The sequence below is a fragment of the Pezoporus wallicus genome, unplaced genomic scaffold (assembly GCF_028554395.1).
Source record: "Pezoporus wallicus isolate ANWC-B61680 ecotype Strahan unplaced genomic scaffold, APGP_CSIRO_Pwel_v1 contig_3812, whole genome shotgun sequence".
Classification (NCBI taxonomy): Eukaryota; Metazoa; Chordata; class Aves; order Psittaciformes; family Psittacidae; genus Pezoporus; species Pezoporus wallicus.
In genome coordinates this window covers 1,194,688-1,219,560 of record NW_026639618.1, presented here as the reverse complement: position 1 = coordinate 1,219,560, position 24,873 = coordinate 1,194,688, and the positions used below count along the sequence as shown (strand labels likewise).

The following is a 24,873-nucleotide window of genomic DNA, read 5'->3' as shown; positions in this document are numbered from 1 at the left end:
TATTGTATAAAATTCCCTGAGACTTGGTCACTGTGACTATTTCAAGTAAAAAAGAAACTAATAAAAAACTGGATAAGACACAAGAAAATACGGGAAAAAAAAATCCTTCATTGGGTGCACTGGGACAGAGGAATCAAATCTCCAAACCTTCTGTGCCTTACTAAGCATAGCATTTGCTCCTTTAGGCTCTGTAACATGCAGTGCCTGCAAGCCTGGCCCATACTATAAAAGCCAGTCAGTCAACAGTATCAAACCTTTTTTTTTTCCTATTGTTTTTCTATATTCATTTTTCTATTCTGTGAGAAAAACCTCTTTTTGTTGGTGCTGCTGATAACAGTCCTGCATGAAAGGAGCCATGGTGTCAAGAACTGTCTTCTCCCGTGTCTGCTTCCATCCCTATTTCTCTGCATAGAGAACTAGCCCCAAACCAATGTCTAGTATCCAGTTTGTCCAGCACTATACTAGCAGAAAAATATTCATAACAGTATGAAGTGCTCCCATCTTGGAAAAGGAGATAATGCCAAAAGCAGCACCTATATCTAAATATAGCTGCGACCTCATAAGGTGATTGCTCTTAGGCAACATATCTAAAGAGTTCAGAAACTTTTAAAACCAGCCTTGAGTGCTAAATATCGAATAGCTTAAAATTAAATGGCATTTCGAAACCAGTCTGTGACAGTCAAACCTAGTCAAAATTCTCCATGGATCATTGGAAATATTTTATATTCATGGAAGATAAGAACACATACTTTGGCTGTCTGGGCTCCATTTTATTGTAGCAAACTGAGCATGCAGACACTCAGATTTCATTAGGTCCCTTGTCCATGCACACTTACTAGCAACACCTTCAGTTTCATTGGATGCCTTTTACATTCAAACTCTAACACTGATAGACTACTGCAGAAGTTCTGCAGTGAAATGTGTGTATGTGTAATATACCTGTTGTATCAGTTTGCTGATAGTGTTGAGAAAGATTCAGTGCAATTAAAATAGTTATTAAACAGCAACAACTGGAGAAAAGTATTCATGCACAGACATGAAGTCATGTCCCAGTGTATTCAACTTGTTTATCAAAATGCCTGTAGGGCCTAATTTCAAGAGAAATGCAACCATGCCAAAAGAAATCTGTCTGAATCCAACATATTTTGAAAATCTGTGTCTAATTTTGTAGATGTTGCTGATATTCACTAGGCTTTGCTAGTTTAAGTTAGACATTATAGTAATTTTCTGTTCTTCTCCACCCACCATATTAGGGTTAGAGTACCATTATATCCAAAAGTTAATGTAGTTTATGCTTGCCAAATCTGCGGACATGTTATCCAACATCAGTCAATCCACTCAGATTTGTACCCTCGAGTGAAATGAGCAAAATGCTTTAGGAAGAATAGCAGCTTGTTGCATTGGGAAAGGAATGGATGCGTTAGGCAGGTTCTCTGCATTCAGGCAGCTGTTTGGGTAAATTCCTTGTGCTCTCCCGTGGGACAGTAGGACTGTTCCCCATTTCCTTGTCCCCCTTATATGTAGCCACAAAGCTCCTCGTAGCCTGGATTATCCTCTCCTGTGGCATTACCTCCTCCATCTATGCTGGACAACTTTGGTGGCTGTACCTGTGCTATTAAAAGATTTGAAATCAGTCTTTGTTTGTATTATCCTTTCATTTGCACAGAAAACCATACATTAGTCCAAATTCTATGCACATCATTGCAAACTTTGTTAATCCTTTCTCTGTGTGTGTGTTTTGAGGTTCAAGTATATAACTAGAGATGAAACCTACTGGATTTCCTACAGATTTCTTGTCTGAAAATTGTTGAATGGTTTATTATTAGGTCCAAGGATGGTATCAGTTTTCTTAATCTATAGGACAATATATATATAGGACCAGATTGAATGCGATAAACGTGTTTCCTGTTCGGTGAAAGTCTCCCTGCAAATCTTAACTAAATCCAGCACAGACAGTTCATAGCTAAAAAAAAAGGATTTGCAGACATCCCATTGTTATGACGTTTGCAACTCTCAGTAGGTTTTGGTCAGACAGGATTGTTGTTTCTGGTGCAATCAGGTTTAGGAACTGTAAGTCATCTCATGATATTGACTCCAGCTGAGATTTTTCAATCAGACTGCACAGTGAAAAGCATGCAGATTTATGGTTTTAATATCAGGAAATCATTCAGATAATTTTGAGACTGCATTCTTTGAATTACTTTCATTTTAACTCATCAGTGGTTAAATCAGATTTATCCTCTGGTGCAGTTATTTAGATAAAACAAGGTTTGAATTTCAGTGTTTGGCTAAATACATTCCCTTAATGCAGGATAACGCCAGTTTTAGCAAATGATATGTTTTAACATGAATAGGCTTGTGTTTTTTTTGAAACAAGGAGAAAATGGAAGAGATAGAGGCACTTTCCAGTACTGGCTAATGAAAGGCCAGGTTTTTGGCTGATGTAAGTTGGTACAGCTTTGTTGACAGTCATGGCGTTACAGTGATTTACTTCAGTTAGTGATGCAAGTCTATGGATTGCTGTTTCTGGGTTTGTTAAACTGTCAATTTGTCATGTCTGTTTGTTCACAAGTCCAAATCCTTTGCAGTACTATTCTGGGCACATGCAAAAGGGTGTGAAATGTCAAGTTGAGTGTTTTTCTACTTGATATTTTTCCAAATTTCTTTTGTGTCTCTGCAAACACCTAACCATTAGCATCTCTTTTTCAAGGACCTTTCTATCTGCGACTTCAGTGAGCTGGTCAACTAATTATAGACTCATCAAAGAACAATTAACACAATCCTTAGGTTTTTTGTCTTGGTGCCCGCAGAGCCTGGGTAACCAGTTCTGGGTAACCATGCAGCAGATGGTACAAAAAGACACAAGCTTTGGGTTTGATTTTTTTTCCAGGGAGAAAAAAAGGCTGGTGTATGAGACACATTTAAAGACGGTCTCTTGGAGCACTGTCTGTATCAGATGTGGTTAGTGTGGGACAAAATGTTGCCTTGCATGCAGATGCTTGTAAATCAAAATATGAAAAGGAAACAAGTCTTTGCAAGAGTTCTGGAGTCAAAACCTTGTCTCCTGTGTCACATATTCTTGCTTTTGGCCTCACCCCCGACTTCAGCTAATTTTGACTTTTTTAGTTCTTACTCAGCTCAGAGGTGCTGGCAGTGGTGCACCAGAGAGCAGCTCATTATCTCTGCCACTGATATACAGCTGCGGCTGAGGAGCCTTTGCCAGGTTTGATGCTTGGCTGTCTGTTGGTCAGGTCCAGTCAGTTCAGGCTTCTAGTTATCTCTCATTGAAATCAAGGCAATCAGTCTTTCAGGTGAAGTAACAGCGGCTGGATCCTGTCAAACCTCTTCATTATGATTTCATATTAAATGTCTCTCTGTGTTCTTATGGCACAGTTTTTTCTGATGCTTCCCATGAACTTTGGACATGCTGGCATTTTAAGAAACAGATAGCCCATCTATGGATTTACATGAAATTCAAACTTTCAATCAGAAGGGCAAAGATCAAGTGCTTCCAGAATATTCTTACTGTACTTCAGTTGTGCCCTTAATTTCCAAATAGTTGGGGAAAGAAGGGGACTTATTAGTCTTACACGGAAAAAATAACCATGCCATTCTGCAGCTGTTCTGCTGAAAGTCTTACAACTAGTCCTATTGTTAGCCTATAATAGATAAAATAATTGTGAGGAAAAATGAAGTTAGTAAATAAGGATGCATGGTGCTCAAAGTCCCAACAAAACACAAAATGTGGGATCCTGCATCACAAGGGAACAATTCCCATTTCTTCTTCCAAATTGTCTTCTCTTTCTGTCAACCTTACTTTCGCATCAACAAAATACTACAAAATACTTTTTCTTAATGCTGTAATTTGCATAGGTTACTTGAATGGAGAAGAATTTTATTAGTATCTTCAAGCTAGGTACATGCCACTTGCTAGGAGATTTAGACACCTCACAGTACTCCTCTGAACTCTGATATTACACAGAGCTGGATAAGCCACAGAGACTCTGAGACTTAGATACTAAAATGTGTTCAGGTCACTGATTGCAGCTGCATCACTAAATGTTGGATGCTAAATATTTATTAACCACCCAAGCCACAGAACTACCTTTTTTCCTTTCTCTTTAATTTCCTGCTGTTTTTTCTTGAATTTTAAGCTGTTCTAGAGCTTTTGGGAAGAATTTTCAAAACCATCTAAATGACTTTGGAGCATAGTCCTGCTAACTGAAAAGCAATTAGGAGTTTTTGAATACATTAGTCACAATCTCGTGCTTTTAGGCTAATTTTGTTTCAAAGTTGATTATACAGTAGCTTTTAGAGAAGCTAAAGAACTGAATAGGGGAAATGTGAAACTGGGAAACCTTGTTTTCTTTTAGGAAAAACCCAAGAAAGCATTAACTTCACACAGATATATAGAGCCTAAATTTCTTGACTAAGCAGTTATAATTCACATCCTAAGTTTAGATTAATAGCTTGAGGAAAAATTTAGTAAGTCAGTGAAAGGTCTATGCATGTTTGCTTAATATCAGCGGGATTTGCCAGAAAAAGCTGGAATTGCTTTTCTGATGAACTATTTTCCCTACCAATTCCCACCCCCCCCAACAGGCTGATGAGTTCTGAAAATACTCTTCTGCAAGCCAGGGAAGAGGAAGGAGTCAAGTACGAACGGACCTTTGTGGCATCGGAGTTCATTGACTGGCTGATCCAGGAAGGAGAGGCCACGACGCGGACTGAAGCAGAGCAGCTTGGCCGCAGACTTTTGGAGCATGGGATTATACAGCATGGTGAGAAGTTTTTGCCAGGTAGCAAAAGCTACACTTTTTGTAGCACTTTCTTCAGGTCAGATCATGTTGAGGGGCTCTTGTCTTCTTGGTCATAATATGGCAAAGTTCTAAATCATTTCAGACAGGAGTCTAGGTAACTATTTAATAAGAGTGGGTTTTTCAAAAACTTGATCTGTTCTGAAAATTCTGCCTGTAATGCAGAAAAAGCTAGAATTTGGGGTGTTACAACAACAGCATAAGGATGTGGATAGAAAACAGCACTCCTACACTTGTGGTAATTAACTTGTAGAACTTGTTATCAGTGATAGGTATAATTGAGGTAAATAGCTTTGTAAGGATCAAGTAGGGATTAGAACCATAAATAAGCTAAATTCTCTAAGTAGAACAAAAATGACAGGTTCTTCATGTCTTTGTACTCGAAAGGAGCAGAGCACAGTCTGATGCCAGAAAAGCAGCTTTCCCCCTTGATCATGTTGCAGAGCTGTTCTAGAATGTTTCGTCAAGAAAGAACATATAACTTTAGGCCAAAGTGGTGTTTTATTTGTCCTGCTGGTATAACTTCTTCGAAGCAGGAATCAAGTATTTCTTTGTGGTCCAGCACAATGTGTCTGACAGAGTCACCTTCACCAATTTTTGCCCTCTGTTAAGGGCAGAGGAAGTGGAGTTTTCTCTCTGTGCTGCCCCGAGGATGAAGAAATGAACACTACTGGCACTAAAACCCATTTTACGTGTCATCATCTACTCCCAGTGCAAGTTGCCCTTCTGTGACCAGGCTTTTTCCACCACAAATGTGTTGCAGTGCACCTGGGAGTGATGAAGGGATGCCAGGAGATGACAGAAGTAGCTGGCAGAAGCTGTTAGCTATGTTGCTTAATACACAACTCAAAAGTAAGCAGATCCTGGTGATCCGAATGTTGTCATATCAACACTAATTCTGACAGAGAACAAACAATTCATGCTAGTAACAAGTTGTTAATATACAAGGTGCTAGATTGACTAGGTCGCTTGTTGCTTTGTGAGAAAACCTAGTTTTAAGACTAGTTTAATAGACAATAATGGGGGTATAAGTGACCCGCACAGCTCCGTGTGGTTGTAATCATGCTCACATTATCTTTAGCCTCCAATTACTAGGAGCTACTTCTGAATGTTTACAGTAATCAGCTTCCAGTGCTTGGAGCTTGATGGACAGGGAAGGTATGCCACTCCTCCTCTTTATAGCAGCAATGATTTCATTCCTATTTTTACCCGAGCATTTTGTGTGTATTATATACAAGGTAAACTTTCCTTAAAAAAAAAAATAAAATTAAAAAAAGGCAGAAGTGAGATTTATGCTGTGATTGATGTTTTTGCAGAGGAAATAAAGTCAGGACTTGACATTCGGTACAAAGCTGGATTTACATTGCAGTTGAAATCTTTGCAGAACTAAGAAATCTTTGCAGAGCTAAGAAAGTCAGGATGTGGCTTTTACTACAGATCAACCATTGTTTCATTGACTAAGGCAAATGCTCAGCAGTGCACCTTGGCAAGGAAATAGTTTTGCTCCCATCAAGCCGAGTTTCTGGTTGGATTCCTGAGCAATGCTGGCCCTGCTCACCTTTGTGGATTGCCAGTTTTGGAGATCTATCCCCTGCCCATCCTCTTCTAGTAGTCAAGAGCACATGCAAAACACCCTGTTAGAAAGAGATTTGAAGTGACCTCAGATGGGGCCCTGGGAATTGGTGGATTGCTGAGGAAGTGGCCCTCTCACTGCAAGGTACCATCATCTTTCTCACCCAGCTTTTATCAGGGGAAACATAACTCGGTGGGGAATTTGCACTGACTGATGGAGAAGCTGGAAGTGAAATCAAACTGAATGCTATCCTTGGGATTTACCTTTACAAGTGGACATCCTAAACAGATTTCCCTCTTCTCTGGATTTCACTGAAACAATTTGTCTAGATAGTGTCAGGAATACTGATGAGAGTACTAGCACAATTAACACAGAGGTGGTTTGGGGTTCTCCTTAGCAACTGGATACGATCTGTGCATTTTGGAGGTTCATGTAATGTTGGCTTCCTCTAAGAAGGAAGCTTGAAATGAGAACTCCCAGTAAAGAACTGGGGATACAAACTGTAAAATGGCAGGAGTAGTATTCTCTTTTATAATCCCATCTTATGGAATTCTAGGTCCAATTAAAAAAAAAGAGTATTTTTCTATCTCTTAGTACAGTAAATTCATTTCACCACACTATGATCCCTTTGTATTGTATCTCATCAGCAGCACCAAAATGTTACTTGACACTAATTGGCATCCTTGTTGGCAGAACCAGCAGAAAGACTCTTGACTGAACAAGAGAGGAGAATAAAACATTTTCCTGCCCTAAAGGCAATCTTTGCTAGCAGCATTGTTTGATAACCACAGTATGAAAAAAAAAATAAAGCTTGCTCTGCTGTTCTGGTGAAGTATTTATTACCTTACCTAATGCAACAGAACATAATAGAAATAAATTGCATCAAGTTGACAATCTCAGTAGCAGTTTTCCAACCACGACTGAATTGTGCAATTTATTTTTGCTGATACTGACTTTCAGTTACTCATAGAAGCTTTATTTTGCAGCTGAGGTACTGTATTCAAAATGGAGCTTCCTGACACACTTATCTTCACTTTCATTGGTCAGACACAAACCATGTTTCACACAGGAAACAAACACTGATGCTAAATTTAAAAAGGAAAACAGTGGTTTAAGAGGAATTGTGTAAATGATGTAAAAACATCAAATGTTTCAGTTTAAAAATAATCTCCATGATCTCTTTGGGCATATAAAACTATACATATTTCCCCTGCTGTACATGAAAATGATGAAATGTGCTTAAGTGCTGAATTGCTTCCTTCCAAAATCCCACTGGTACATACAGATCATAACCCACAAACCACCATTTTCACAAATAGGAGCCAGATGTCCTTTCCTCTGAACTGGTACTTCCAGGTAATATGGAATAAAAATAAATGTAGCTAGCAGGGTATTATGCACTCTACATTTCTTAAAGGCTTCTGTTGGCAGTGTAATTACCAGTAATTATTCTGCATTTGTGAACACTGATGATCTTCCCCAGAATATAGGAACGAAGACAGGAATAAAGAATTATAAACACAGTGATGAACATCCAATCAGGGCAGGGACAAAAGGTGAACAGAACATGTTTCTCAGCTGTTAAAAAGACCATTTCTATTATGGTGAGGTATGTAAAGCTTTGTAATATTAACAGGTAAAACTTTCCTCCAGGAGAATGGGTCTTTCCTGATTCTTCATATATAAATGGCGAGACAGAGTAGTTACTGTGGTCAAAATTCACATGCAGCAAGAGAAGAAAGGAGTTCCCTGCTGGCTCCAGTATAAATCTGACCAAAGCAAGGATGGGCTGAGGGCAGGCAGAGGACACAGATAGTCACAGCCCTTGCTCAGTCTGGAGAACAGAGATACTGAGTTGTCCAAGAAGGAAAGAGGGTATCCACAAAGCTCCTTCTGGCTTCACTTTTTGACTCATACTTGCTTATGGCACTTGCTGTAACACTTACCCTGCACCTCAGCAGAAGAGCACCACTGCTACGATAGGCTAAGTCCTCCTGCAAGGACTCATCAGGTACAGAAGCTTGAGGGATGGAGAAACGTCTGCATGCCTTGCAAAAAGGCTTAAGGTTTGAAATCTCAAGTGATGGATACTTTCCATTTTAAAATCTGGTTAATACTGTTAAGAGGAACCTATGCCTTCTTAGGATAGCACCTGCAAGGTGAATATTTGCATTTCCTCTGTGGCAGCAACCAAGCCATAGCACATTTAGAAATACTTTTCAGTAGGTTGTGGAGTGTAAATATGATGCCATTTCCCTGCATCGCAGGCAGTACATCGTGTGCCGCAATCCCAGTCAAACCTGAGCAGCAGCGCTCACCTTCCCATCCCAGATCATGTTATCTTTCTTTTACTATTGCTGTTTCCCAAGCTGCTGCCTACCTTCAAATGCATGTGCTTAGCGCTATTCCTCTCTTGACATCCCTCCTGCACGTTCCCCAGGCAGTGACCACAGCACAGTTTGGCACACAGAGGTTTGCATGGCTGTCCTTTCTGCTCCAGGAGGGCAGGATGCAGATTCCCAGTTTCAGACCTGCAGAGGAACATATGATGGGGTCTGGAAAGGCCATAGACTTTACTTTCCTGAATGGGCAAGGGGTGGAAAAGTCTCTTTTGGCAATGACTGGAAGGTATTTTCCTTGAAACATTTTATCAGTGGTAGGATTTTATAATGGTAGTAAATGAGGTAAGATGTCCTAGGCATGATATAAGGGTCTTTTGCTTTGGATTTGCTTTTCTTCTTTAAAAAGTTTTATTAATTGCACCTGGCCAGATGTGGTGTGTTCAAAGCAGGTGCATATTCTTCAGCAGGTGCTGATCACCTCTCAAGAGTTAATCTTTTGTCAGCAAAACTCCACTGTGCAAATTACTTTCAGAGAAGAGAACAAACATTTTGTAGTGACTTACTGAGAACAGTAAATATTGACATACGCTCTCTCCCTGTCTCTGCAGAAAAGTCTTAAAACATGTATTTAATTTTCCCCGTTCTTTGCAAGAACCCTGTGCCTTTATATACGGCAGAATTTCCTTTAACAAGATGATCAGCACATTTAGCTTCGAGCATCAGGATCCATGGTGCAGTCACAAGTTTGTTGTAATTGTGGAAGTCGATTAAATACCTAGGAAAGTATTATTTCTTTTGATTTTGTTGAAAAGCTTTCCCTCTCTTATCTAAAATGCCCATAAATTGTGAAGTATGTGTTGTTACATTTACCTTACATGTCCAGTTGCTTATGATTAGCTGACATTTGTAAGTGACATTTGTAACTTACTTGGCAAGTGAAAACTTGTCATATATGTGAAATATATGCCTCTGCTTTAACCAACTGCAGGTAGCAATTTATAAGTGCCGTTGAACCATCCCATAAATCCTTGACTGTATTGCTCATAGGTTTTCTCCTCCAAAATTTACACATAGATTTTTTTTGTATATTTTTCTAGTTGATCCAGCACCTGGATCCCATCAGCTGTTGGATCTATCCAAGATTTCATTGTGTATATTCCATGCTAAAAATTATAAAGCATCACTTTTTTACAGATGGTGCCTTGATTTATCTTGGAGAAACACAAGCCTTCAGTTAGTCTTTGAAGTCCTGCAGCACAGCTTTGTTCTTTATTCTAAGCCCAGCTCCCCCTGAGCCTATGCCTTGCAGAGGCACTTGGTTGTTTGTGTGGCAGTTCTTCCCTAGCAGTTCCTCCCCCACAGTAATTCAATTGCGTATGCTAAATCTGGAGACCACTTTGCATATTTTTCATGATTTTGGCCTGGTAGGAAAGTGAGAGAAGAAGAACTTTGTATGTAATTGTACAATCTTCAGGCTTCCTATTGTATCAGCTTCTCATGCTGCTCCTCTTGCAGTTGTCTTTATCTAAAGCAGGAGTGGGCTTGTTCTTTGAGAGAGCCACACACTCTATGCATTATGTAAATCACATACGAAGTCTCCTTTCCATATTAACTACCGAATTCTGTTTTTCTGACAGAGAATGGGTTTCAGTTTTTAACAGCTGCAACAAAAAAAACAGATACCCAGATGGGCCTTTTCATCTTCTGCTTGCCTTGCCGCAGACTGTACTTTCCATACTTTATTTGGAAGCAAAGAAAAGCAGTTGGCTATGTTCTGTAAACTTGCTAAATTAAACACGATAAATCCTCATATACAAATGGAAAAGACTGCTGAAACGCGTGTGATTCCACACTGGCTTTTCATGCTAGAGTAAGTGTGTGTATTTGAAAATAGACTGCAAATAGATGACAAGCTTACGACAAAATGTAGATAGAAACACTTATGTGCGTGCCTACTTTAAGGCAGCTGAAATAAAATATGAATGCCCTGAGCAGAACATATCACTTTACTTAGAGCAGGACACTCTCTATTTCAGTTACCAAGGCACTTTTGACAGTTGTCTATCATAATCCTAATGCTTTAAAGGAAGTGTAAAAGTTGTCTAGACTTTTTTTGCACTACATGAATACAGCACAGTTCATTAAAGCAGCTCAGAAGACATGGTTCTCTAAGTATATCATAGCTTTTTTTTTCTGGGCCTACATACAGGTCCAGGACCTACTTAATTCTGGACACACTTACTAGCTTCAGCCTTATCTAGGAGGAGCTGGAACAGCTCTCTGTATTTTGTATTTCAGGGCCAGGATCTGCCTTGTAGTGTTCTATCAGAGGGTCAGTGGAAACTGGAGCAGTTCAGGCTTAGATTCATTGTCCATTCAAAGTGAATTCCTTGTAATCCAGATGAGAAAAAAATACAGCATAGTAGAGCTGCACTGCCAAGAGTTTAACATGCTGCTTGAATACATTCACAGGTGGGCTTATCTACAGTCTTCGTGGCATATATACGTGCATAAAAGGTGGAAATGTAAGTGTGTGTTTTTATGGTGCAGGGAATCCAAGATGCAAAGCCCTGTGCTGGCTGAACATCTGTAGCCTCTCTTCCTTGATCCAAGGGAGCTCCGAGCAGGTGGAATTCATCAATGTGTAAAAGGAAACTAATCTGAATAGGTGCCATTATTAAAATGCATTTGCAGTGCCAGATTAGCTTTAGAAAAACAGGAAGGCTTTGAGAGGCATGGGAAAAGCATTGTCCAGTGCGGAATAACGTGTCGGTTATTCTCCTTCCAGCTGCACGTGCATTGGTGCAAGGCAGGACTGGAAAGGTCAGGGCAGGAGTGGCAGAGGTAGGCAGCATGGAGCTGAGGTGAGGAGCAGCCCCAAGGCCAGCAGCTCTGTGGGTCTCAGCAGCTGCTTAGTGTTCTCCAACCTCATGGGCTCACCCTTGCTCTGTGAAAGCCAAAGTGGACACACACTGCCACTGCTTCTCTGGCCAGGGACCGACACTGCACTAGCTAAAGGCCTGAGGCACAGAGGGGCCAGGCTCAGTAAGCTGTGTGCTATCCATGGAGAGAGGCATTCTTTAAGGAACCATTATTTTACAGCATTTATTTGTTTCCTTCCCTTCTAAACGCTGGTTTTGCTTAGGAGAGGGGAGCGGGAAAGCAAAATGACATGAGGCTGCAGCCAGACCCTTCCCTTATCATGCTTCGGGAGCTGGTGGGAGCAGCTGGGGCTGTGCCCTTCTTCAGATAAACCGTCACTCCCTGCAGCCCACCAGCGTGTCTCATCATCCTGCATTTGGTTTTGGTACAACATCAACTCTTTTGAGGCAGTGTCCTGCCATTCCTGAGGTCAAAACCAGTATGGTCATCTGCGACTTGCTGTGTGACGGCACAGACTGTTGCAGCCAGTAATTATGAAGGTCCAGAATGATCTCCTGCAACTTCGAACTGGGTTTAATGTCATTTTAATAGAGGGAACTACCTGAGTAAAAAGATAAAGTGTTCTTGTGAATAGACTGGGGCCACTGCCTCGTGCCGCTAAAGGCTTGGAAATGTGCTGTGCGCTGCTGGAAAGTGTTCAGTCTGCTTTTGTCTTGACGTTGGGAAAGGCATGACATATCCACAGTGAAAACTCCATAGACTCTGCTGGTCTCTTCCTTTTAACCCCAGCACAAGCACGTGCTCACACAAACAAACAGGTGAACACTTCAACACGTCCTCTGCTCTCTTGAGGAGAGCTGCTCATATGGCTCCTTGGAGAACTTTGATTTCTTTCCCACTGCTCTCTCAACATGGGGCATCTGTCCCCCAGCTCCAGCTATGGGCTTGCTTGGTGACAGCGCTGTGTGGGGCTGTGCAGAGCAGCTGGAGTGCATAGCTGGATGTGCTCTACTGGGAACTGCAGCTTTCAGCTGGTAGAAAGCATTAATCACTGCAGTGGAGATGCACACAGATTATCAGAGCTAAAAATCACAGGGAATTGAAGTGGTGGGAGGAATTCTGGGGAAAAGCCAGTTATTAAAAGTGGCCTGATTTTAAAGGCATGACTCACACCATTTATTAAAATAGGCTTTTGTACTTTCTAAAGCCTCCTCAGTTCTATGAAGTCAATGTAAAGCTAATATTTCTATCTCTGCTATGCATCAGCCTCCTTGCAAAAGAAGGAAAGACAAGGCTGTTTGAGGCCCATGCAGAGCCCAGAGTTTTGTGTCAGAATCTGGAGAGGAAAGATTTGCGTGGACATTGAAGTTTATATTTTATGTGTCTGGACAGAAACTGTTAAGCAGCCAGGCGTAAGAAGCACCGAAGCTGCTACATTGGGTGCTCCCAATCAGAGAAATATCAAAATACACAAACTGAAATCCTCACCAATGAAGTCTGTAAAAACTAGATGAGACTGTAAACAAATAATTGAACTCAATTAAATGGTCATTACCCCTAAAGATGTGTGTTTTGGTATAACATGAAGGCGATACATCTAGGAAATGAGGATACAGGCTTCATCCATTGATGTGAAGCAATGCTGTCCAGAAAGTACTGGTCACAAGTTGTTCCCATTTCATGCTTTTTGTGCAGTATAGCTGTAGTAACTTGTTACTGCGAGCCTGAGATGTACAAAAAGGACAACAGCAAGTAAGAGAAGGGCAGTGAGGCTGTAACTGAGCATGGAGTTCTGATAACTGGATTTTAGGAAGGATAAAGAAATACTGAAGAGGATTCAAGGAGTTAAATCATAATTTAAGGGGTGTGATTTATTCAGATTATCAGCGATGTTTGAGAGTTGGCTTCATCACTTCACAGACTTCTTTACGAAGATTTTTTACCAGATCTTATGTAACTTTGTGATGAAAGTGTAGCAAAGTCCAGGGATTAGCAGCTGAAGTTAAACAAACTCAGCCTTGAGTTAAATCTTCATTGCCTGTCAGGGAAAGTGACTGAAGCCTTAAAAAGCTCATAAGGGAAAGAGTGAAGTGGTCATTATAGGCTGCTTTAAAGTACAAGTAAAAATATATGTATGTAAGATTAAAAGACAGTTTTAAAATTCTGCTTCTGGGAGAAATTTTGTGGCCTGTGTATGTGGGAGATCAAACTGGTGGATTGTGACTGTACCCCCAAAGTCTGGCATCGGTGACTGAATGCATGCTGGTGCATTTCCCTCAGGACCATAAATGCTCTTGTGCACTTTTACGATTTTGGAAGTTGTCAGTCACCGTATTTTTACTTTACTGTCTTTAGTACATTTATTTCTGTTTCATAACATCGTAACGTGGACATGTTGCCACATGAGCACTGGTGAATTGAATTGGAATGAGAAACTCATGAAGTCACCCCACCTTGCTCTTTGTATCATCCTCGTCATGTACAAATACAGGTCCTAATACTTGCCATCCGTGGCCTGACTTTTTAAGACAAATGAGTGCCAGTTTGCTTTTCTATGCTCCATTATGGGGGGCAGTGAACTAATTCAGGAGTGAAGTCAATCCCTATCTCGCAGCAGCAGCTTCCACGAGAGGGACAGATAACTGGAGCAAAAGCCTTGTCAGCTGCCACAAGTTTATCTGCTGCTGCCTGGGTCAACACTTCACATTAGTTTGAGGTAGCAACCTCTAAATTACCTTTAAAGAAATCTCTCCCGGGCAAGTCTGTGCAGTCCTCTCAGCATTCCGCAATCAGCTTGGGAAAGTTCTTCACTCCCACTTTTCTCTGCTGATTGCAGCAAAACATGGACTCTTAAAGCAGTTGATCTGAGCACCTATGCGTGCTCTAATACCTCTCACCCAGCATGTACTAAGTGCAGCAAACCCAACCTTCTGGGCGTGCTCTGAGTCCGGCATTCACATAGCTGCGATTTATAAAGGACAAGTGTAGCTCCTCCTGCTTAACCCTGAAAGACAGACACTGCACTGCAGCTGCTTCAGAGGTTGCATGCACTGGTGTCTGCTTCCCCCATCTCAAACGCTACCTTCTGATCCATGGTCTGGAAATCACTTTTTCCACACTGTCCCAGATCACAGGATCATGGAAGGGACCTTAAAGACTGTTTAGTTCCATTCCACCTGCTATGGGCAAGGACACTTCCAGATGTACTCATCCTTAGGCAGAGTCACAGAACAGACATTTCATCCCAAATCATGGATATGTGCCATGGGGCACCCCAATAATTTTGGTGAGATATTTTGTTTGATGATGTATGTACCAGAAGACAGTCTGAGCTCACTGCCTCTGTTTAGGTTTTTTTTTAGGTTCTTAAATATGCAAAAGGTTACATGGTGCTACAAATATGTAATCTGCTCAAACTGAGGATGCAGGCTGTTATTCTAACACTCACATGAAACATGAACTATCTATAGAAATGAGGAATTAAACTATGAAAATCAGTGAGCACTCCAGTTTCTGTACTAATGCTACTTGTTATAGGCAGTCTGGCTACAAAGCTTTTGTTTTGTAAATAATGTACAAATATTCTACAGCATGCAGTCATTGGTCTTACCTTTTCCACTTGTATTCATTTATCATATAAAAATTCACCCTTCTGTGGACTAAAATAGTTACAGCGGGGATGAATTACTCCAGTGTAAGACCTAAGCTTTGCTCTTGTAAGTATATAAATACTACAGTATTTCAGTCAAAACAAGTATTGTTATTCTAAAATACACTCAGTATCTTGGCATAAAAAAGTTTACATTACCTAGTTTCATGGTCAGTAGCTATTCCAGTATTTCAGAGAGCTTTACGATGTGTGCAACATGAGTGTGTGTTGATCTCTGATTGCCATCATTTCTGAGGACCGTCAGAGCACTTTGGTTAATGGCACAAACTGAATTGTTTTAATGAAAGACGTTAGTGCCATAATGTTTAATTTGAATCAGAAACCATTTCTTGTATTGCAAACTGTTGGCAACAGTAATTCTACTTCCAAGGGAGTATTTGTGGGGCCCTCTTTCCTTGAAGATTATGAATCCCTGTAGCATGCTGAATAAGTAGAATTTGTCTTTTTAAGTTTCAGGGAACATTTTAGGATGTCATAAAAAAAAAGAAAAAAAGGATTTTTTTTTTTAATTTACATCAGATTATTCTAATAATGTAGGACATAGCTAGATAGTGCTGCTTTTACTTACTGTGTCAGTGATCTCAGAATGAGACTGGTAGCTGTGAACACCTACATACTAACTGCCTCTGACAGCAAATCCTTTTGTGGATGTAGGCAAGTCTCCAAATCTCTCCTCCTCTATTTCCGTTCTTCAAAAATAGTGATTATTAGTAAGTGCTGTTTAATAGTATTGCATACTATACTTGTCCAACATGAGGAGCACAGCAGCAGCATGTGCCTGCAATAATTAATGTGTCAGAACACAGTAAAAATTGCTTGCAATGCTATATTTGTCTTAGCAAAGCTGTTTTTGCTCAAGGAGGATGCATGCGCCTGTTTTGAGGTAATAACAGATTCAGCACCAAAATGAAGCAGAGAAAAGCCAAGCAGCTCTGGCTCTTCCAAAGTTCTTCAACAGAACCGGGCGATGTAGGTAATAGGGGTCTATTGTGTAGATGGTATGTGAAACATCACAGTTTGGCTGACTGCTGTGACCTTTCTGCTTTATTCATTAAAAAGGTGTAGAGGGCCATGCTGTACTAGGACTGGTGTCTTCTTTATTGTCTGCATGACTAGACATCCCTGGGATGGATATCATGGAAAAGGTGAATGGACTTTGTCTTCTTTGAGGTTATTCCTTCAGCTCACAAGCATCAAATTACATCCTGGTGATTTATGCCTAAATACAGCCTTTTTTACAGGTCTGTCACATCTGTGCTGTACTTCTGTGGGGCTCATGGAGAGCCATCTGAGGTGTTAAGAAGGGATGAGAGCAAGAAAGAATGTGTTGGGGATGAAGATGAAGGGAAAGCAGGCAAGCAGGGTTCCAGGCTTTGGGTCTGGTGTAGCATCCTGAGCTCTGCTGCTTTTGGACCCCACATATTGGGCAGAGCAAAGAGCAAGGCAAAGGTTCAGTGTCTGCAGTAGGAGACTGAGACCAAATGACTGAGTGATATACTCAAGAGACTTTACTGACCTCTGAGTGCAGATGTATCTTGTTTGCACTTTACACATAAATATGTATAACCCACCAGTTCTTATGATTCAGTATTGAAAGAAATGAGATTTATAAACTAGGTAAATCCAGCATCTAGATCCTTCATGGAAAAGGTCAACTGTAGGAAATAATTTCTGTCGAACATAATCATGGAAGCTAGGTGAAGATGGATGAAATGCAGCCAGAACATCTACTGCAGCTATTTAAGATGCTGCAGTACTAATGACAGGGGTACTGCAGAGGGCTTTCTTGTGCTCAAGCCCTGAAGGAGTCAGAGCACTTCTGGGACCTGGTACAATTCTGTCCAACTGCTTCATTTTTCATCACTATTGAGATGCAGCATCAGTGGCAGCAAACACAGGCGTTATGGTGAGGCTGCAGCCTGTGGGTAGGCTCTGTGCTCTCTCTCTGACACCAGCAACCTGGGATTTGCTCTCAGTGTCAAAGAGCTTGTAATTAAGACTCCTTTTCATTATGTAAGAAATGATTTTTGGCTGGGTGCCTGTTCCCAAACCTTGTGTATCCATGTGAAAGGGGGAAGTGGCCTGCAGGAAGTGTCTGGGACAGAGTGTCTGTGGTGAACAAGACAGAGGAAACACACAGGTCTTGATTCCTTGCTGCCCTGTAGCTCTGAACAGGGTGGTCAGTCAGAGCTCTCAGGGACCGCCCTAGACTGATCAGTTTACAAAAAGCTTGATGAAAGGAGCTACATCTGGTCTGCAGGGACCACCAGCAGCAAATGGCATACAGAAGAGGCGTGTGTGGAGATGGACTATGGTGCAACCTGTCATGGAAAGATAAAGAACTTCCGTTTCCACTTGAAAATAAAAAGTGCTTGTCATTAATCAACGTAGTGTAAAAGTTTTCTCTCAGCAATGGCCACTACAGTTCCTGCTTTGTTATCAACACTATGAAAGCTTGCATATTGAAGATACCTGTGTGAAGCTGACCACCTTCCCCCTTCTGAGTCTGCAGAGGGGAAGAGGAGAGCTCTGAGTGTTGCTTCCTTACAGTGAGGCATGCAGTGCACACAATGTAGACAGGTATGCTCTGATTTCAGTTCTACCAGCTATAGACTTTCTTCTACCCGTTTCTTTTCCTAGTGTCCAACAAGCACCATTTTATGGACAGCAACTTGCTTTACCAGTGCAGAATGAATTTCCGCCGCCGCCGGCGATTAATGGAGCTCCTCACTGAGAAATCTCGCTTGATGCCAGAAAGCCACGACAGCCCGTTTTGCCTGCGCAAGCAGAACCATGACAACAGAAAACACACCAGTTTTCTCTCAGGTGACTCATCAACTATACTGCTGTCTGTAGGGTGACTCCATGGGATGTTAAAAAGTCCTTTTTGGACAAGGGGTTTCAGTGTTTAGTTCCCTAGGGTAGTTTTGTATGTGGATCAATAGCATTTCAAATGCTGGTCAAAATACGGTGTCCACAAACAAGCAGAACTGGTTAAAATCCCCCAAGCCCAAAGTAATATGTCATACATTTTATGTGGAGTTTTCAAGAAGAGTAAAAGTGAAGGGAAGGGGTCCTGCAGCATTTGCTAGTTAGTAAGAGCTAAGAGAATAAATGCAAAGTAAAAAGATGGAAAAACTTACTTATATTGAAATGCCTTCTAGAAGACAGTGCAATGGGAATAGTTCAGCCATCATGTTAGCTGCAGTATGCTCATACAGTGACTTTTCCAGCTTTGTGGAACACACTAACCCCTTCCCAGTGTTGTTACTGAAAGCGTGGCTTATTGCTGTTGTTTTAAAGAAACCAGGGAAGTGGGTTTAATAACTCATATGGGTTCCCTTTCTCTCTACATTTTCTGTTTGCTTGTAGTGAGTCCCACCAAGGAGATAAAGATCGTATCAGCAGTACGGAGAAGCAGCATGAGTAGCTGTGGCAGCAGCGGGTATTTCAGCAGTAGCCCAACGCTCAGCAGCAGTCCCCCAGTGCTCTGCAACCCCAAATCTGGTGAGCACCAGCACTGCTTGCAGTGCACAGGAGCAGCATGCCTAGAATCACGCCTGAGTTTATCTTTTTGAAGGATGCATTAACAATTTACAGTGCCACAGGTTTTGTAGGCCAGAGGGCACTATTATCTACTAGCCTCAAGTCTGCTGAACCCAAGCCAGACGTCTGCCTCCAGTAATCTCTGCATCAAGCCCATAATTGTGGCTTGAGCTGCAGTTTATCTCTTAGGAGGACATGCAGTCAGAGGCCCAGATTTGCTTCTTCATTGCCAAGCTCTGGACTGATTCAAATCCCCTCCTAGAGACATTCCTTCAGTGCAAGTCAGAGGAGAGTTTAACTATCCAGTGGCCGCTTGAGTTACTATGAAATAGCACAACTCAGAAAACAGCAGACTTGAAAGAAAGAGGCAGCATTGTTTCAGCCTGTCAGGGACCATTTCAACGTTTTCATTTGTTTAGGTCTTACACCGGGCTGTTTAGGAAGGTAAATGTAGTGCTGAAGCTTATTTTCCTTTTGAAAGGATTTCCTATCCCATGCCGGAAGGTTAAACACACCCATTCTTACACAGTTCACTTAAAATTGTTTCATATTGTACATCTGGGAAGGGGAAAACAGACCAGGACAGATATTGTTTCAGCCTCTCTGTTTCCCTCAGAAACAACCCTGAATTTCAAAGCAGAGTCCTGGCTGCCCTTTGTGCTCCTTATTATTATTTCAAACTTACTGGGTCTCTGCTGATGGTGTGGGGAGTGTTTTGCAAGGCGGGGAGGCTTCACTGGATATGTGCAAGTTCTGCTTTCAAAGGGGTGCTGGTATTTGAAGTGATTACTAGAGAGTGCCTCAAGCACTGTATGAATCTCATTCAAAACATTTACAATTTGCTCTGGAGATGCACGAGCTAAAGTGCATTTCATTCCTTCTGTGCGGTGGCCATCATAAAGACAGGCATAGTTACAGCAGTATTTTCTCTCTCTCCTTTTAGCACATTTCCTTCCCTTTCCTTAATCTCTGCAGGGAATTCAGTATGAGGTTCTAAGTTGAAATAATTTGAAGGACTCAGTAGGGTTGCATGCACAGCAACCATAGCACCCCACATCAGACCTGCTGTCCAGCTTAAGGGAACGCTCTCAATACTGTTGGGCATTCAGCACCACCTTTTGATGTGTTGACCCCTAGGTGCAATGGGTTTGCCCCTGTATGAAGAGTGCCACAGTATCATGTTTTGGCAGACTATCTCCCAGGTATACTTCCTGGCAAAGACTGTTGTATGGGGAGCTCTTTGGCCTCAGTTCATCATTAATTACATCCTGGAAACTTTTCTGGGACAGATAAAACACATTCATGTGCTGTCCATAAATGTGTTTGTTATCTGAAGTATGCTGACTATTCTGTTCATTTATGGTTCTGATTATATACGAAGTGTCAACCCATGGGTGGTGAGAAGAAGTTTATTTTAATGCAGCTGATTACACAACACTGGAAGAAGGAGAGGCTGATGTTGCCCTTGCATAAATTCCTCATTTTTCTTTAATAAATTCTCCTGTAGGACTAGTTTTCAAACACCGAATAGCTTTAGCAGACTCATATTTGAAAGAAGACAGCAGTGGACTTATAAACAGACTTCTTTTTAAGAGTTTCACAATTACTGGCAGTGTAGGGTAATTTCTCCCATAGCGCAAGCACAGATCCCCACGTCATCTTGCTTGGTTAACGTAAGGCTGTCAGATGTAAATACTATGGAGGAATTCTTAATCCTGTGCTGGACTATAAAGTGATTTTTTTCACAGATAGTTTCCTGCTCTCCATGCCCAGAACACATTGCTGAGCTGAGTGCTAACAAACACAAGGCAGAGGTATATTTATTGTCAGATGAGTTCTCTTGCAGGCAACCACTTAAAACCACCCAGGTCATGACTTGACCAGTCATGTAGAAAAACAGTCATCAAAAGGAAAATCCTTCTGGATGTGCAATGAAAGGAGGCATGCAAGGGAGTCCTGCCTGGATAATTTACCTGATTCTGACTTGTAGAATAAGCATAATCATTCAGGGTTTCCACATTGATCAGGCATGCTCTGCAAAGCGTAACACTGGCTAAATGGCAATTTGTCAAAATCCATGGGAAAGTAAAAGAAATACGTGTTGGTTTGTATGATAGAATTCTGCCTGCTCCCATGAATGTCATTAGGAAACTCAGGAATGTCTTCGAATACCATCTGTGGGAAATTTTATGTTCCACCTGTGACTGAAAAGGCAGATACAATCAGAGTTATTTATGAAGAAAAACAGCCTTAATTTTAAAGGTGAAGTGGGCACATAGGGTGAACAACATATGTCTTTACGTTGTCCTCTGTCTTATGAAGCATTTATAGACAGATAAAAAATGACACACAGATTGGTATTGATTTGGTTTGGCAGAACTTTAAATTTACTTGTTCAGAGGAAAATTACCTCATTACACAGCAAGGCAATGTGGAATCACCTGTAGAAACTCACTGGTATTTCCTTTCATGTAAAATCCCAGATGGGGTGAGATGTCTGTGCCTACAGCTGCAGAACTCTCTTGGGATAATTCCTGACCTAACCAGAATATTTTTGTTACTTAATTCCATGATGCAAACCTGATTCAGATGAAATAGCAAAGATCACCCAACATGCACAGAGCAGGCTGGTAAGAAAAGCTGCTCCATATCAGGAAGGTCAGTCCCTTTTCTCAACACTGGACTCAGGAACAGCCACTTCTGATAGTTGTGATAGTGTTTTGCGGCTCTTGATTGCAGACAACAAAGTCTGTTGGCTAAATGCCCTGATTTTCCCAAGATATCATCATTTGTACTCAGAGTTATTCTGCAGCCTTTTCCTTGGCTCTTTTACTACCTTCAAGCAAATCTGCAAGAACTGGAAGAGTGTATGGGAAGCTGGACCAAAAGGATGTTGTATCCCAAAATTACTTCTGATTTATTAGGAGTATTTCCAGAGGAGTGCTTATACTGAATATTCATTTATCTGCCTCCACAGTCTTAAAGAGACCTGTGACTGCTGATGAGCTCTTGATGCCTGGAGCCCCATATGTCAGAAAAACCTTTACGGTATGTCTCCAGTATTTTTCTTCATTTTCTGCATGTTGTATGCATAAGATAATGCAAATGGGCATTTTCTGTCAGGTTAATTAGAGCTTATTTGCATTTGCTGAGGTTTGTACTTTAAAATCCCAAACTCTGTTATCAGTACTTCCACACATTTCAGGTCTAATTCTGCAGTTGTTTATCCTGTCTTTATGCCAATCTAGTATTGCTGACTTAAATGGAGTGTAAAATCACATAAAGCCAATAAGATTTGTATTATACAAACTTATCTAGACTTTGTGCTCCTGGTAAAACTTGCTCTGCAGGAGTGGAGGGGTGGATTACCTACCCAAATTGGAGTCTTCTACTTAGGCATTTGTAGACTGTGATGTGACAGAAAGTTTGATTCATATTCATTTTAAGAGAAAACCTTTCAGTAAAGACATTTTTGAACCCAGTCATTGGAAGCATTGCTTTTTACAGCCTCCTGGTTAAATGAATAAAAGCAGAAAGGAAGTTAATTAAAAGCAAGAGGAATCATTTGGACAGAGCCTTTCCCATGAGTGATACCACAGGCCATACACAATGACCTGTACTGTGTGTTGGAAGATGCTGAAATTATGTCTTGAACCATTTAGATGTTACCCCCTTGAATTTCATGGAGCTGCTTGAAGGTGATCACGTCGTTGTTTTCTCTTTCCAGATTGTGGGTGATGCGGTGGGCTGGGGCTTTGTGGTGCGGGGCAGCAAGCCCTGCCACATCCAGGCTGTGGACCCCAGTGGGCCAGCAGCTGCGGCTGGCATGAAGGTGGGTGTTCAAAACAAGATGATTCACCCGGAGAGTGTTTGTGATGGTCAGTGAAGGCCTTGTGCTGCCTGTATTTGGGGAGGGAGAGGTGCGTTTGTTCCCAGGGTTAAATACCTTTGTCTGAGTTTCACGCATTTATGCACTGTGAGTTCTGCTGCCTGTCACACCCCTCCTGTTTCTTTTCTTCTGTCCCTGAGATTCTTCAAGTCTCTTTTCCATAAGAAACTCATTTATCCTTTCCAAGTTGCTTTCCTGATCTGTTCCCTTCTTTAGGTGTTGGTTTCTTTTCCAGTTTGTTGGCTGGTTTTAGTGGTGGTGTTGAGGGGTGGGAGTTGTGTTTTGGGTTGGGTTTGGGTTTTTTTTCACCTTTTTCCAGCTCCGCACAACTTTATTTTCCCCCTTTACACTGCAGTTTAGGTGATTACTGGAAAGCTTCTGGGCTTTGCCTGTATAGAAAGAGGCAAAGTCAGACATATCTATTGAAAGTGAAGCTAGCATAACCCATTGTTCGCTGTAAAGTAATAAAGTTTCAAGACATTTTGAAGAGTGTATGATATTTTACTATTTCATAAAGAGTTAAAAGAATTTCATACATGATTTAAGAAAATAAATACAAATTCCACGTGAAGGCTGTGGTTAATGCAGAGCTCGTTGACTTACCTGTGGGTTTCGGTAACGTCCTGCATATATCTATGAATTAATCCCTGTCTTCCACAGTGAGAAAAATAAAAGCAAAGCGTTATCCCAAGTACCTAAAAAGCAAGAAAGGGAGATTAGCTGCTACACCTACTCCACTGTCCAGGCTGGGCTAGACACAAAAGTTGATTTATTGGTATATGGCATGTTTTACTGTACTGTGACAACACAAATGAAGGTTTCAGGAGTATTCCACATGCAGCCGAGTTAGTTATGAATCTTGCACCTGCCTTCTAAATCATCTGCCTTCCCACCACTCTCATCCCAGCTGCCTCTCGCTCATATATTCACACCCAGCAAGCTAGAAGCAACATGTACTTCCATGGCTCCAGGGATGCACATCCTGCCTGTCGTGTGATGCCAGACCTGCAATGGCACCCTCCTTAGCAGATGTACTACAGGGGCTTCTCTTCTCCTACTGCTGGCTTTTTTAGAATAACATTCGCTAGAACCTACTGTCTTTGAAGCATTTACTTTTTTTAGAGGACAGACAGGCAAAACCCTTGGGAAGAGGGAATGGGAGCTGTAGAGCCTGTTGGAGCGTGCAGCACCCTGCTGGCAAACAGCCTAATTCCTGAGGGACCTGGCATTTGTGACATGTTTTATATGATACCTAAATAAAACATGCAGTTACAACTCTTATATGAAGAGTATAATTTTCAAATAATAATAATCATACCTAAAATTTCATAGAATCATGGTTTGAGTTGGAAAGGAGCTTAAGATCATCTAGTTCCAGCTCCCCTGCCATGGGCAAGGACACCTCACACTAAACCATGTCACCCAAGGCTCTGTCCAGCCTGGCCTTGAACACTACCAGGTAAACTTAAAAGACTTACACTTAAAAATTATTAATTTATTCACATGTATGTTCTATATCCTGAACTGGGAGTTTTGTGCTTTACAGCATCTTTTACGCTCTGAATATAGGAGCAAGCAGTAAAGTAGATCAGTTCTGAAACCTAACTTGTAAAACACTGTGGTGTCATATGTTTAATCTTAGAGATTTCACTTCTGCTCTTAGCAGGTTAGATCTGAATATCGTGGGGCTTTGGTTTGTTTTTACTTTTGGTTTCATGCTGGCTGCCCTGTGAATACACACTCGGATGTTCCAGTTAAGCTGTTCTTTCATATTTCACCTATAAAACTGGTTTTATGTAGCAAATGATGTCCTCATGTCTTCATTTGTGCTCTCCATGCATTCATGTACTCTGATAGGGTTACAAAGCTTCACCTGAACCATTCAAAACATAAGAATGTAAAACAGACTGCTGTCCTGTAGGGAGCAAACAGTATTTTAGACAGTAAAACTGGGATACATTGCCTTGAATTTGCAGTGGTGCTATCTTTATATAAAACTGCTTTTTAGAGCAGAAGTACACAATAAAACTTTATGGCCATATATTAGATGAGTCCCTGTTTAGACACCAAAATCAGTGCCTCATTTTTAGAAACCCTTAATACGTTTAGCTCCTGGTGAAGAAATGCCAGTTTTCTTTGAAAATAGGTGGTTT

The 24,873-nt window shown here is 41.2% G+C and overlaps 1 protein-coding gene across 1 annotated transcript in view; it reads left to right on the top strand.

The window, feature by feature from the left end:
• The window catches only part of DEPTOR (DEP domain containing MTOR interacting protein), a 70,911-nt gene that overhangs the window by 28,344 nt on the left and 17,694 nt on the right, over positions 1 to 24,873 (top strand). Inside the window, exons 5-9 of the mRNA XM_057415245.1 lie at positions 4,603 to 4,781; positions 17,926 to 18,111; positions 18,658 to 18,792; positions 21,809 to 21,879; positions 22,559 to 22,663. Coding sequence (XP_057271228.1) covers positions 4,603 to 4,781; positions 17,926 to 18,111; positions 18,658 to 18,792; positions 21,809 to 21,879; positions 22,559 to 22,663 — 676 coding nt within the window. The remainder of the gene's footprint in view (positions 1 to 4,602; positions 4,782 to 17,925; positions 18,112 to 18,657; positions 18,793 to 21,808; positions 21,880 to 22,558; positions 22,664 to 24,873) is intronic.